Source organism: Lagopus muta, chromosome 4, assembly GCF_023343835.1.
Source record: "Lagopus muta isolate bLagMut1 chromosome 4, bLagMut1 primary, whole genome shotgun sequence".
Lineage (NCBI taxonomy): Eukaryota > Metazoa > Chordata > Aves > Galliformes > Phasianidae > Lagopus > Lagopus muta.
In genome coordinates, this window is record NC_064436.1 from 68,585,760 (window position 1) to 68,599,070 (window position 13,311).

At 54.6% G+C, this 13,311-nt stretch overlaps 4 protein-coding genes across 4 annotated transcripts in view; 2 read left to right on the forward strand and 2 right to left on the reverse strand.

Annotated features, from left to right (window-relative positions):
• Nucleotides 1-13,311, forward strand: part of PTPRA (protein tyrosine phosphatase receptor type A) — a 553,533-nt gene that overhangs the window by 97,433 nt on the left and 442,789 nt on the right. The window lies entirely within an intron of this gene.
• On the forward strand, nucleotides 514-4,564 carry MRPS26 (mitochondrial ribosomal protein S26). Its single transcript, XM_048943666.1, has 5 exons — nucleotides 514-568; nucleotides 1,107-1,566; nucleotides 2,451-2,588; nucleotides 3,174-3,297; nucleotides 3,670-4,564. Exons 1-5 carry the CDS (start codon nucleotides 529-531, stop codon nucleotides 3,799-3,801), a joined length of 894 nt encoding a protein of 297 aa, XP_048799623.1. The 5' UTR covers nucleotides 514-528; the 3' UTR covers nucleotides 3,802-4,564.
• On the reverse strand, nucleotides 5,077-6,529 carry LOC125692752 (neurophysin 1-like). The gene is made up of 3 exons (XM_048943685.1): nucleotides 6,385-6,529; nucleotides 5,437-5,641; nucleotides 5,077-5,232 (listed from the first exon to the last, which is right to left on the reverse strand). Exons 1-3 carry the CDS (start codon nucleotides 6,502-6,504, stop codon nucleotides 5,183-5,185), a joined length of 375 nt encoding a protein of 124 aa, XP_048799642.1. The 5' UTR covers nucleotides 6,505-6,529; the 3' UTR covers nucleotides 5,077-5,182.
• On the reverse strand, nucleotides 8,620-10,326 carry LOC125692751 (vasotocin-neurophysin VT). Its single transcript, XM_048943684.1, has 3 exons — nucleotides 10,029-10,326; nucleotides 9,480-9,681; nucleotides 8,620-8,875 (listed from the first exon to the last, which is right to left on the reverse strand). Exons 1-3 carry the CDS (start codon nucleotides 10,146-10,148, stop codon nucleotides 8,712-8,714), a joined length of 486 nt encoding a protein of 161 aa, XP_048799641.1. The 5' UTR covers nucleotides 10,149-10,326; the 3' UTR covers nucleotides 8,620-8,711.

Here is a 13,311-nt window from a genome sequence, read left to right on the forward strand (position 1 = left end):
ATGCAGCACCCATGGGTGCTCTTTCCCTCCAGCACTTCCAATCCCCAAAACAAGCCTAAGAGGCACCTTGGGGCACAGCTTCTTGCAGACCCGAGCCCACACCAAGCAGCACCAATGGGTGCTCTTCTCCCTGTCACCTTCATCCCCAGGTGGGACTGTAGGGTGATCAGTGTTACTGCAACCCAATCCAGCATCCATGGGTGCTCATCCCCTGCAGCACCTCCGTTTTCTGATAAAAATGTGGAGTATCCATCTCTGCAGACCCAAACCAGCCCCAAGCAGCACCCACAGATGCCCATCCCTGGGCACCTCCAACCCCAGTCCCAAAAACCACTCAGGAGGTTCTCATCCCTGCTGACCCAGCACTGGTCTGGGCACTGGTTGGCTACCAGCCCCATTCCCCTATTACCTCTCCATTACTTCCCATTACCCCGCAGCCCTGTTTGGTGCCATGGCTCCTGGTGGCTGCCTGCTGCTGGCCCTGCTGCTGCTGGCAGGCACTGTGCAGGGCCAGCACTGGTCCCACGGATGGTACCCAGGGGGCAAGAGGGACCTCAGCGCCCCACAGGTAGGGACCCTGCGTCCTTTCCCACATCATCCCCTAACCCTAATCCTGTCCTCACGTATTGCCCCCTCAGTGCTCTCACCACCTCCCTCCAATAACCCCCCCTTTGGGTTATTCTCCCCCTATTGCTACGACCACCCCCATTCCCCCTTCCTCAGGGTTATTCCCCTTCTGGGATTATACCACCACCCTCCTTCTATGGGATTATTCCCATTCATATCAATCCCCATTGAGACTCTTCCCATTCCACACACACGCTGGGATCACCCATCCCCAGAATTACCCCCACATACACAGATTACGCCCTTTCACATAGGATTATACCCCCACATGGGATTATTCCCACATAAATGGGATGAAACCTCTTCATAACTTCACACCCTTCCACACAGGATTTACCTGACACAGGGGACTACTATCTCACAGATTACCCCTCCATAGGATCATCAACCACTCACACATGGGGGTTTTTTACCTCACACACGGGGGTTTTTACCTCACACTCTGGGTTATTACCCTCGGGACAACCCCCCACCCGCAGGTCCCCGCCGCACTCCGGCCCTGCCCGACCCCGCCGTGCCGCCCGCTCCAGCCGATGCCCTCAACCCTCCGGGCCGCAGTGTGGCGCCCTCTGGAGGCCGCCCTGCGCCAACCGCATTGAGCAGCCCCACGCACTACATTTCCCATCGTGCCTCGCTCCGCGCTCTCCTCTCATTGGTCCGCTACTCCCGCCTTGTTCGCGTCACATCCGGCCTGCTGCTGGCCGCCATGTTGGCGGCGCTGAGGTATTGCGGTCCGCGCTCCTTCCCCTCTGCTGTTACCGGGCCTGTCCCTGCTTGGAGCCCGTGGTTGGTGCCGTGTCGGGGCCGCAAATCGCGGCACGATCCCCCCGCCAAATCTAAAGCGTCGCGGCTGAAAGTGCCTCCTCCTGTCGACCCCGCCGAGCTCTATGTGGTCACCGAACGATACCGGCAGCACCGCCTGGTGCTCAGTGCCCTCCGGTACCGGCGGGGCTAAGAGAGGGTGGGGTGGGCGGGTGTGGGGCTGTTATGGGGCAGGAGGAGTTTTGGGGAGAGTGTGGGACGACTGTGGGGTGTCTCTGTGAGGCGGCTGTGGGACTGTTTTGGGGCAGAAGTCGGGCTGATGGTGGAGCTGGGGCTGCTGTCAAGGCATGTGGTGGATATGAGCACTGCTTTGGGGCAGGGTATAATTCGGGGAGTGGTCCAGAGTGGCTGTGGGGCACGGATGTGGCTATGGGACTGTTGTGGGGTGGAATGTGGGGTTGTGGTGTGGTATGAGGCTGCTGTGGGGCAGGGGGAGGGTTCTAGTCTGGCTGTGGGACTGCTGTGGGGCAGGATCAGGTTGATGGGACCGTTTTGGGGCAGGGTATGTCACTGTGGTGGGGTAGGGGAGGGTTTTGTGGATGCAGGGTGCATGTGGTGCAGGGAATGGGTATAAGGCTGCTGTAGGATGAGATCAGGATGGTTTGTATGGAGGAGGATTTGAAGGGTGGGTAATAGGGTATCTTAAGGGCAGAGGAGGACTGGGGAGATTCTGGAGTGACTTTGGGGCAGGATTAGGGTATGGGGGTATAGAGTGGGACTGGGACTGTGGAACTATTTTAGGCCAGGATATGGAGTTACAGTGCATCTGTCATTCACAATGTGATTGGGTATGGGGCTGTTTTGGGGCAGGGGATGTCGGGGGGAGTCCAGAGTGGCAGTGGGGCAGAGGAGAGCTGGGGGGAGTCTGAAAGTGATGTGGGGACTGGCTAAAGGGTTACACTGGGCTGGAAGAGGGGTGGGTGTTGAGCATCGCTGGGAATGTGGGCTGAATGTGTGGGGGCTGAATGTGGGGCTGTGCTCAGTGCCCTGCTCCTTGGCAGCTCTATCTTCAGGTCTGAGGTGGTGCAGAGGAAGCATGAGGCACAAAAGGATGCTGAGGACTCAGCAGCACTGTCAGAGGAGCACCGTTTGCTGATGGCCTGGAACGATGCTGAGAATGCACGACAGCGGGCACGCAGGTGAGGGCAGGCAGCCTCAGTGCTAACTGCTGCTTCAGGTTGTGTTTCAAAACCAAATAAAACATCCAGATAACCAGGCCATGTTTTTGTAAAAATAAACCTGAGTGGTTCATCCCTGCTTGCCGCTGGTGTGCTGTGACTGTCACAGAAAAAAAACACTAAGATCATGAAGTCTGTCAACCCATCCCCACAGTGCCCACGGGCCATGTCCCTCAGTGCCATGTCTCTGTGGTTCTTGAGCACCTCCAGGAACGGTGATTTCACAACTTCCCTGGGCAGCTGTGCCAATGCATTGCCACTCTTTCTGAGAGGAAGTTCTTCCTGATTTTTAACCTGAGATATTTCTCTGTTTTCACTCCTATTCTGCTCCCATGGAGCCATCCCCTGGTCAAGCATTGGAAGTGCACTCAGAAAGTCAAAGTAGTCAGCAGATGAATTCAGGCAGAGGTTAAAGGGATGAAGCCTGTTGGTCTGCTCCTCCATTTCTGCTGCACTCAGACCTGCAGGCATGGTGCCCCAGGGATTGATGTGTCTCACTCAGGTCATAAGTACCTAACATAAGTTTTCTTCTTTCCCAAATGGCAGAGAAGAAAGAATTAGGAAAGAAGAGGAAGAACAGAAGATGCAGAAGCTGCAGGCTGCGGAGAACAAAGCCAAAGTGATGGAGGCCTTTCTGAAGGAGAAAGAGAAAGAAGTCCTGCAACTGCAGGTGAGAGAAGCTGGGGGATGCTGGGCAGATGGCTGCCACCATCCGTGTGAGTGATGCTCTGATGGCCTGTGTTCTGTGGAAGGGAAATGTTGGCTCCTTCCTGGAGCTTGAGGAAAGGACGGAGGTGAAGTGAGAGCTCAGACAGCAGGGATAGGAATAATCACAAGTGAGGGAGTTACAGTGCTGTCTTTCAGACTGACTGCTGGGATGTGAGGTTGGCACATCTGCAGGAGCCCCACAGCCAGCAGCGGTGTGTGCAGAGGTGCTGGCAACCTGCTGTGGTGCCGATGTGCCCAAAGGCAGATCCTGGTGACCCTTGGGGCTTTCTCTGGTGGCGTGTGCTAACAGCCAACACTCCCCTCTTTCCTACAGGAGGAAGCAAAAACCTTCATCACTCCTGAGAACCTGGAGGCTCGGATTGAGGAGTGCCTGGACAACCCTCGCAACTACAACTTCGCCATTGACAAAGAGGGACGCATCGTCAAGCGCACTGCACTGTCCTAGCAGCTCTGTCTCATGGCTGAAGGGGATCTGCTGGCCTGGCCTCCACCTGGAGGCCGGGGTTCTTCCTTTTAATGCACAAATCAGCCACAGAATTGATGGACAAACAGCCTGCTTCCTGTGCTGCTGTTGCAGAGGTAGGGGGAGAGGAGGGAAATGGTGTTATTTTGAGGTGCAGAGCAGCACTCTGCCTCAGTCCTGCAGTAAGGCAGGCAGGAGGAGGAGGAGCTGCTGGTGTTCTGCTCCCGTTGCTCTAAGTGGTGCTCTGCAGTTCCACCTCCCTCTGGTTGGATCCCCACTGCCCTTGGCTTGGAGGTGAGGTGGAGCAAAGCAGACTCCAGGGCAAATCCTCAGTGGTTTTGCACTGGAGAGATCTCATCCTTTTGTCTCCTCTGCTCAGCTGAAGCACCTCAATCTCTGGTCACTCTCCCTTTATCTTTGGCCTTCTGATTTGTTTTTCTGCACTCAATTGGTCTTAAATACGTGCAAGAAAAAGGCACACCTGTTGGACCTGGGCCTTGCACAGTAACACATTGCAGGGAGATTGTATCTGACTGGTTTTGCACCCTTACCTCTGTGGAACCCTGTGACTACATCTGCTTCTGGCACAAGCCCATCATGGCCTCTTGTGCCAGTGGCCCCAGCACTGTTTGCATTTCTGCCCCTCTGGATGCCTTTGATGGAAAACAAGGTCTGGATTGTTTTGTAGAAAACACAGACGCTGTGTTTTTTGTTGCTAGGTGAAATAAATCATTGTTTCTGTGTTTTCTGCTATGGTGGAATGACCTGTTGTTCCTGTTCATCCTTTAAACCCTCCCTTGCCTTTCGGTACTTGAAGGGAGTTTATAAACAGGAGGCAAACTGATTTTTCTTTTTTTAATTACATGGTGCAATAGTGATAGGATAAGGGGGAATGGTTTTAAACTAAAAGAGGGGAAATGTGAGGTAGATAGAAGGAAATTCTTTACTCAGAGAGTGGTGAGAGAGTGGTGATAATGCTGCCCAGAGAGCTGTGGTTGCCACATCAGTGGAGATGCTCAGAGCTGGGTTGGATGGGGCCCTGGGCAGCCTGAGCTGGTGAGTGCAGCCTGCCCACCCAGTGGAACTAGATGGATTTGAGGTCTCCTCCAACCTAAGCCATTCTAGGATGACTTTTAGCACAACAAAACAAGAAAACCACAGAGGACTTCTGAACAGCACCGTCTCAGTAGGATCCTAGAGCTGAACCAGGCAAGGATGGAGAAAAACACACAAATACTTTTTTTTTTTTTTAATTCTCTCCAAGTTTTATTTCTAATTAAGAGCATCACTTCAATCTGAGTCATGGTGCTGGGTGCTGCGCTGGTGCAGCCCATGGGACAGCAGATCCTGCTGGTTTTTCCTCCTATGCAAACAGCATTTCTTGGTTGCAAGATGAGTCAAGCACGCAGCCCTCTGCTCAGGAAGAGAAGAGGAAATGAGCACCAAGCAGCCCTCAGAGCTCCATCCCTGTGCTGTTTTGAATAACATCAAACAACTTGGCCTCGGTGCCCCGCAGTAGCGACAGGTCCATCCCCAGTAACATCCTCCCCCTCCCTGTTCTGTACCACAGCCCTGGGGTGGATGTGAGGCCCCCCCTGGTCTCCCCACGTTGCTCACCACTGCTGCAGCAGATTCCTGGTGCTGCACAGCTCGCCCCATCCTCGCCGCAGGCTTTCCTCCCAGACTCACAGGGTGTTGGCAGGAAGTTCTCCTCCTGGCACCGCAGGGTTTCAGAGGTGCCCAGGTAGCAGCCCAGCTCCTCCCCACAGCAGATGTTGGGGCCAAAGCAGTGGCCTTTGTTCCTGGGGCCGCAGGGCAGGCACTGCACAGGGCATTGAGGAACAGCGTTAGGGATTGAGCCTGATCTCCCTGCCCTCTGCCAGTGTGCTTGTCCTCATCTTGCTCTCAGCTCAGTCCTCATCCCAGTGGTTTGCTCTGGAAGGCTCTGGGTTTGTTTTCATGTAGGAGTGATGAAAAGATGTTGATCTTTTCTCCCAGGTAACAGTGGTAGGATAAGAGGGAATGGCCTCACACTGCACCAGTGGAGGTTCAGGTTGGATATGAGGAAAAAATTCTTCAAAAGAAAAGGCATTGACACAGGTGGCACAGAGAGGGCTGAAATCCCCAAACCTGGAGGTGTTCCAGAACTGGAGATGTAGCACTGAGGGATGTGCTGGGGTTGGACTTGGTGCTCTTAGAGATCTTTTCCATCCTGAATGATTCCATGACGATCGTGGCTTTAGTCAAGTGGCTGATCATGCACCAAATTCACCCTCCAGAAGTTAACATTCTACATAAAAATGGTGCCACTGCCCCATTGGAATTGTTTTTTTTCCCAGCATTGAGAAAAAGCAATGGGTTTTCATCAGCATATTGCGTCTGGCTGCCTTTGCAGCTCCCTTTTGCCTCCCCATCCCCAAACTGCTTTACTTTAAGATTCCCCCTGCTCTGAAACCCCGTTCCTATAACATCCATGCACCTCACCTTGCTGTTTGGCAAGCTCAGAGCTGCCTGATGAAGGGGTGGCAGGCGCTCTCACAGCCCACCCAGCCCACAGGGACCTACCTTCCTGATGTCCATGTCTGGCACGGCACGCTTGCCCCCGATGGGGCAGTTCTGGATGTAACAAGCTGAGGAGAGAGCCAGGAGCCCCAGCAGGCAGACGGTGAGCGCCCTGTAGGACATGGCTGCAGGATCAGGATGCTTCTGGGTCCCGTCCTGGCCAGCAGCAGTATTTATAGGCCCCCCCTGCTAATTATACACGCCAGCACCATCGTCATTGATTTCCTGTTAAAAACACAAGGCGTTGCTTTCCACACCAAAGGGCTCGGCTAATAACTGGAGGTCGAGGACGTGAGGTCAGTGCTGTGGTGCTGATTTGCTTAGTGCTCGCTTTGACCGCTGTAAGGGGATGCACAGGGGCTGCAGGTGCTTTTTTTTGGGGGGGTGAAACCTTCTTGGATGGCCACGCTGTGGTTTTGTGGCTCCTTGTCCTGCTTGGCCAAACCCTATGCGTTGGGTAGGGTTGGAGTTTGGTGATGTGTCCTCCTGGTAGCAGGGTGAATGGGGTGAGCTGAAGTGAAACTCTGTGCCGGCTGGGATTTGAATCTCTTCTGGTGGGAGGAAAAAAAGCAAAGCTGGAGAGCTTTGGGTTGTGATATGTGGTGCCTGGTCATTCATGCCCGTCTCTACCTGGTGTTAGGGGTGCTCAGCAGCATGCATGTCCCATCTGGGAGCATGGTGACATCACTGAGCATTCCCTAGACCATCCCACCTTCTCAAAAATACCCAATTTACCCATTGGCAAATGCTTGAAAACCCAAATCTCCTGTAACTTCTGCCCTGGAGCCACACACATGGCATGAGTACAGCCAGCCTCCAAGGCCTGAACCTCCCTGCCTTTGTTACTGCAATTAAGGGCTTCCTGACTTGAATAAATCCACTCATTCTGGACAACGGCTTACGTCTATGGAGACCGTGACCCCAGTCCTTCCCAGTGCCTGCTTAATTGGGGAATGCAGAGCCCAGTGCCACAGAGCTGTCACCTCTGCCATCCCCTTTGCCCTGTGTCTGGTCTGCCACTTAGTGGGGTCATGTGGAGCGGGCTGAGGCTGCAGCTGGAGCGCGGGGCTCCATACTAATGGGGTGGGATGGGGGCTGGTCACCGTGTCGGGGTGACGTGGGCCAATGGGAGCACCACTACCCCAAGGTGCCACCTCCCTTTGGGGACATTATAAAGGCCAGTTGTCTCCACAAAGCAGCCAGATGCCAGCCCAGGGGGACAGGCGGATGATGGGAACAAGGGACGTGGCTCCTTTTGGGGACGCAGCCCCCAAAACGCCACACGGAGCCTGGAGCAGGGAACCCAAAAGGGTAAGAAGTTTAGGCAGCATCTGCCCAAATAGCCCCGGGTTTGGGGGTGTTGTGGGAATGATGTGGGAGCAGTTTGGTGAGTGTTGGTAGTATTGCTGCCATGGGAAGATCATACGTGTGATCGGGTTCAACTGGGAACCCAAAGCTTGTGGCTTTGGGATGTTTGGGTTTTTGAGTTGGAAGTATTTTGGGAAGATAGTTGCTGGGGTTGGTTCAACTGGGAACCCAAAGCTTGTGGCTTTGAGGGGTTGGGGTTTTGGTGTTTGGGGTATTTTGGGAGGATAATACGTGTGATGGTGTTCAACTGGGATCCCGAAGCATGCAGCATTGAGGGGTTTGGGGCATTTTGGGAGGATAACACACGTGGTTGGGTACAACTGGGAGCCCAAAGCTTGCAAATTTGGTTTTCAGGGTTGGGGAATTTGGGATGGTTTTTCTTCTTTTTATCCCATTTAGGATGTTGGACCTGGCCAAAACCACAAATCTCACGGAGGGGTGAGATGTGATCTGTACGAGGTGTAAGCCCCAGAACCTCTGCCAGGACCTGAACACCAAATCCTCACTTCCCAAAGGCAACAAAGCCCCAGAGTGCAAGGAGGTGACGGCATCCAAAGGCAGATCCCCCATCACAAATCTGAGGACAGGGTGTGAAAGGGAGGTTGGAATCCATGCATGCTGATGGGATCCTGGGGTGAGGATGGATGGCCTCAAATCGTGGCTCTGGATGGGATTTTTCCCTTTTAGCACCAGGGGGCACCAGCTCAGCAAAATCCTGTCGAATGGGAGCTGAGCCTCCAAGGTGGAAAACAGTGGAAATGGGAAAATGAGTTCAGGGAGTCAGAGGAAGGCATGGCACCCACCTGCATGGCCCCATCCTGCCCATCCCCAAGCTCCCAATGAACCCTGGAGCTCAGTACTCCCCCCCCCTTATCCCCAACACCTCAGACAAAGCCAGCACAGTGCAAGAGGACTTTATTAGATCTGCTATTTACAACGGGTCCTGCTGATATCCCAGCTGCTCAGAGGCCGGGCTGCTTGCCCTGCTGCTGCCTGTTGGCCAGGTGCATCAGCCTCAGCAGTAGGTCCCCAGCTGTGCCATCCAGCACCGTCAGGTTCTTCTCCTCTGCCTCTTCTGGCTGTTCACTGCCTTCCTCCAGGCACACGGTGTCCATGGCACATGTGTCTGCAGTGGGGAAAGCATCACAGTTAGGAGCAGTTGGTTTCAGGTCGTAGAATCATAGAATGGGTTGGGTTGAGTCGGGTTGGGTTTGGATGAGTTGAGTTGGGTTGAATTGGGTTGGGTTGAGTTGGATTGAGTTGTGTTGGGTGGAGGGATCTTAAAGATCATCTGTTTCCCATCAGAGAAGCCCAAACTCCAGCTTTATTGCTCCCATTAATGAGGAAGCAGGGATTTTTTATGGTTTGTGTGTCCAGCAGAGGGATGTCTCATGGTGGAGACGTGGGAGGGAGCTCTGAGCTCCATCTCTGTCCCAAGCTGGCGACATCGTCTGCTCTGTGCCCCCGTTTGGAGGATGCTGGTTCAGAAGCTGAATGCTAATTTTGGGGGATGCTGATTTTAGAGAACGCTGGTTTGGAGGATGCTGCTGCTTTGGGGAGGGGCGCCGATCCTTTTGCAAAGCACCAGAGCACTCACCAACCCTTTGCAACCCCCCATCCACCCCAGTCCCCATTAACCCTTCCCACCCCCAACCACCTCAGCTCCACCCACTCCCCATCTCCCACCACCGAGCATTATCACCCCCAAAACTCCCCCCAGCCCCCCTTACCAGCACTGCAGCAGACACCGTTGGCAGCGCAGCGCCCTCCGGAGCCGCAGGGCTGCCCACCAGCCTGGCAGGGTGAAGGCACATAGTCCTCCTCAGCGCAGCGCCGTGTCTCTGCCGTGCCCAGGTAGCAGCCCAGCTCTGCACCGCAGCAGATCCCGGGTCCAAAGCAGCGACCCCTGTTCCCTGGTCCACAGGGGAGGCACTGCAGGGACAGAGCATGTTTGAGTGCCCATCTTTGAGCTCACAGACCCCCTATAAGACATCGCGTATCGCACAGTGATGCCTGGCCTGTCCCCACCTTTGCCATCTGACGCAGTGGCTTGATCCCGATGCCACCCTTAGAGTCCTCCTTTGTCCCCCCACAAATGCTCCTGTACCCCCAGCTCAGCCATCGCTTCGGGACCATGCTCTTGGCCCTGTCTCCCAACCCAAAGATTGATTGGCACCAACCAGCAGATGCCAACAACCCCCAGCAAGTTCCAACACCCAGCAGTTGTTGGGCACCTTCCACACCCCACACAGCCCCCATTTACCCCCGTGCCTCCATACCTGCCGCAGGGCTGTATCACCCAAAGCCCTCTTGCCACCCCGGGGGCAGTTCTGGATGTAGCAGGCGGAGGATAAAGCCAGGAGACAGAGGAAGGAGAGGGGCAGCGAAGGCTCTGCCATGCTGTGTGTGCCCAGAGCGATGCCACGCGTGTGGGGAAAGCTGCCCTGCTGTTCGTTGGCTGCTGTGTGTCTGGCACTGTGCTGTGCTGGTGCCTATTTATGCTGCTGTCTCCCCTTCCCAGGGGGAGGAGAAGGAGAAGGAGGGCGGGCTGTTGTCTTTTTCTTTTCTCCCCCCCCTTGTTTTCTTTCCCAAATTGCATCCAAGTGAATCTGTAATCGAGGTGATTCAGTGCTGAAGCGCAAGCGGCGGCGCTCAGGGACAGCGAATCCCCCGGTGTGGACAAAGGGAGGGTTGTGGGAGTTTGGGAAGGGCTGAGAGTTTGGAGGGAGCTGGATTGGCAAGAGAGGGTTTTGGGAGTGTGGGTTTGGAGGGTATCGGTTTAGGGGGGATGGTGGTTTAGGGAAGGATGCTGGTTTGGAGGGTGCTGATTTAGGAGGGTACCAGTTTGGAGGATGAGGATTGGGGGTGAGATGTGGTTTTGGATGATACGGGTTTAGAGAGGGATGCTGGTTTGGGGGAGACTGCTTTGAAAAGGAACGCCGGTTTGGACGATGAGGGTTTGGAAGATGCTGGCTTGGGGAAGATATTGATTTGGAGGATGAGGATTTGGGGAGGGATGCTGGTTTGGAGGATGTTGGTTTAGAGCAGGATGCTGGTTTGGGAAGGGATGCTACTTCAGAGGATACTGGTGTAGGGAGGAATGCTGCTTTGGAGGGGGATGCTGGTACAGAGGATGCTGGTTTAGGAGGGAACCAGTTTGGAGGATGCTGGTTTGAAGAGGAATACCAGTTTGGAGGATGAGGGCTTGGAAGATGATGGTTTGGGGGAGATATTGATTGGGAGGCTGAGGATTTGGGGAGGGATGCTGGTTTGGGAAGGGATGCTACTTTGGAGGATGTTGTTCTGGGGAGGATAACAGTTTGGAGGATGAGGATTTGGGGAGAGGTGTGATTTTGGAGGATGCTGGTTTGGAGAGGGGTTTTGGTGGAGAAGGGATGCTGGTTTAGGGACGATACTGATTTGGAGGATGAGGATTTGGGGAGAGACGTTGTTTTGGAGGATGTTAATTTGGAGGATGCCAGTTTAGCGGGGATTTTGATTTGAGGGTTGTTAGTTTCGAAGTGATGCTGGGTTGGAGGATGCTGCTTTTGGGAAGGGATGCTAATTTGGAGATTGCAGCTCTGGGAGGGATGTAGCACTGGGAGCAGGGCTGGACCACGGCTCACTGTGATGCAAAGACCCCCACTGCAACCCGGCCCAGGGGACAGCCATCCCCTGCCATGAATATTCCTGCTGGTCTCATGTTCCCACTCCAGCAAAGCTGAGGGCGACCTCGACGACGTGAAATTAATATGCAGAGGGGAATCAGGAGCCTAATGAGCATCCGCCGTCCTGGTCCCAGCGGCGGTGAGGAGGGGCTGTGGGAGGGATGGGGACAGGCAGTGGGGATGCTGTGATCCCACTGCTGGGATGATTTCCTGCTCTTTAAGCACCCCCTGAAATCATCTGCACTAAAGATGAGGGACAGGGGCAGAAAACTACAGAAAAAAATAGGGTTGCAAAGGGGAAACTGAGGCACGGAAGGGTAAGGGTGGGCTCACAGCTTGGGGGTGATGCTTACGGTGTTGGCGATCCCAGTCCCAGCCTGGGATGGATGCATCCTCTGGGAGTGTTGGTCCTGGATTTGAGAGCTCGGGGATGAGGGCAGTGGCAGTGATGAATCATTAAAGGCTGTACCTTAATGACCAACATCGTTAGTGTTGCCCAGCCCGGCCCTCTGTGCTGCTCACAGCGGGTGCCCAACCCGCTGGCGTTGCAGGGCCGGGGAGGATGTGAAAGCACTCGGATGGGAAAACTTTTCTTTAAAGAAGCCCAAAATGTCACGTCTAAATTGGGAGTTTCGTGCTCATGCTCTGTCTCTTCATTACTGTATCGTAAAATTACATTAGTCAGAACGAGCTGCATTCAAATGACTCTGTGTCTGGAATGATAACGCGGGAATATGAGATTAAAATGTAATTATGCTCTTTAAAGTCAAGGAAGGTTAATAAAATGTTTTCCAAGTTGCAGAGGCTCCGCAGCCACAACGCAGAATCACTTACTGAAATCAAGGGGAGGACGGGGAGGGATGGAGCTGGGAGGGAGGATGGATGCAGAGCACAAAAAGAGTGTTTGGGGGGTGAAAACATTGGGGGTCACAGTGGGGGGACATCAGGAAGGCTCAGGCAATGGGGCTGTGGGGCAGAGATGGTCAGGAGCATCCTGCAGGGCAGTGCTACCCAACGCCCTGCAACACTACGGGGCTCCCTGAGCTCATGGGATCCTTTCTCTGCATCCCCAGCACTGCTGTGCCACGTTCCATTTCATCCCCAGGCTCCTGCAGGCCCCTTCGTTAGCGCTGAGCTCCTAACGATGTGGTTACGGCTGCTTTCAGGTGATTAACCAGCACAGTTAGCTGCCTGCAGGGAACTTTGAGAAGCCTTTGCTCTGTGCCAGAGTCACTTTCAAGTCACGCTTGCAGAGGGAATGCGTCCATCTCCTGTCTGGAGAAAGTGATGCTCCCCAAATTGGCCCTTTTTTCGTGGTATTTAGCAGCGACCGGGGCTCCTCCACGTCCGTCAGAGGAGCGTCACTCGGTCACCGCGCTCTGCTGGCTGATGGGGCTTAATGGTGGCAATGGGGAGGGGATGCAGGGGACATCAGCCCAGCTGACGGATGGGGACAACAGCCTGAGCAGGCAGAGGGCCATCGGTGGCTCTTCCCCAGCTCCCAAGGAGAAAACATCAGCCTGAACCACGCTGCCTGGCAGCAAGGCTGGGTGAGAAACTCCTGGGCAGAAGGGATGCTGCCACAGCTTCGAGCTCCATTGGAAGCAGTGCGGACAGGGAAGGAGATGGCTGCACAGCTGGGCGCTCGCTGGGGAGCTGGGAGCTTGGGGCGGAGGAGGTGCGAGCTGAATCACTCCTGGATGCTTCCTGCAAACCCAGCAGCACTGCATGCCAGCGAGATTTCTGCTGGCCTCCGAATCGCATGACTTTGAGGAATCTGACTGCTGGTGAGTTAAAGATAGGGGGCTTCCAATTTTGCTGCAAATGGAGATGGATGATGAACACCCACTGGTGCAGACAAGGAGAAAGAGCAGCTCAGCGCCGGCACGGAGCG

Coding starts and splice junctions, on each gene's coding strand:
- MRPS26 (XM_048943666.1), top strand. CDS start 529: ATGGTACCCAGGGGGCAAGAGGGACCTCAGCGCCCCACAG. Junction 569..1,106: donor GGGACCTCAGCGCCCCACAG/GTAGGGACCCTG, acceptor CCCCACCCGCAG/GTCCCCGCCGCACTCCGGCC. Junction 1,567..2,450: donor CTGGTGCTCAGTGCCCTCCG/GTACCGGCGGGG, acceptor GCTCCTTGGCAG/CTCTATCTTCAGGTCTGAGG.
- LOC125692752 (XM_048943685.1), bottom strand. CDS start 6,504: ATGTCCTACAGGGCGCTCACCGTCTGCCTGCTGGGGCTCCTGGCTCTC. Junction 5,642..6,384: donor CAGACATGGACATCAGGAAG/GTAGGTCCCTGT, acceptor TGCCCTGTGCAG/TGCCTGCCCTGCGGCCCCAG. Junction 5,233..5,436: donor AGGAATCTGCTGCAGCAGTG/GTGAGCAACGTG, acceptor CTTCCTGAGCAG/AGGGCTGCGTGCTTGACTCA.
- LOC125692751 (XM_048943684.1), bottom strand. CDS start 10,148: ATGGCAGAGCCTTCGCTGCCCCTCTCCTTCCTCTGTCTCCTGGCTTTA. Junction 9,682..10,028: donor GTGATACAGCCCTGCGGCAG/GTATGGAGGCAC, acceptor CTGTCCCTGCAG/TGCCTCCCCTGTGGACCAGG. Junction 8,876..9,479: donor CGGTGTCTGCTGCAGTGCTG/GTAAGGGGGGCT, acceptor TCCCCACTGCAG/ACACATGTGCCATGGACACC.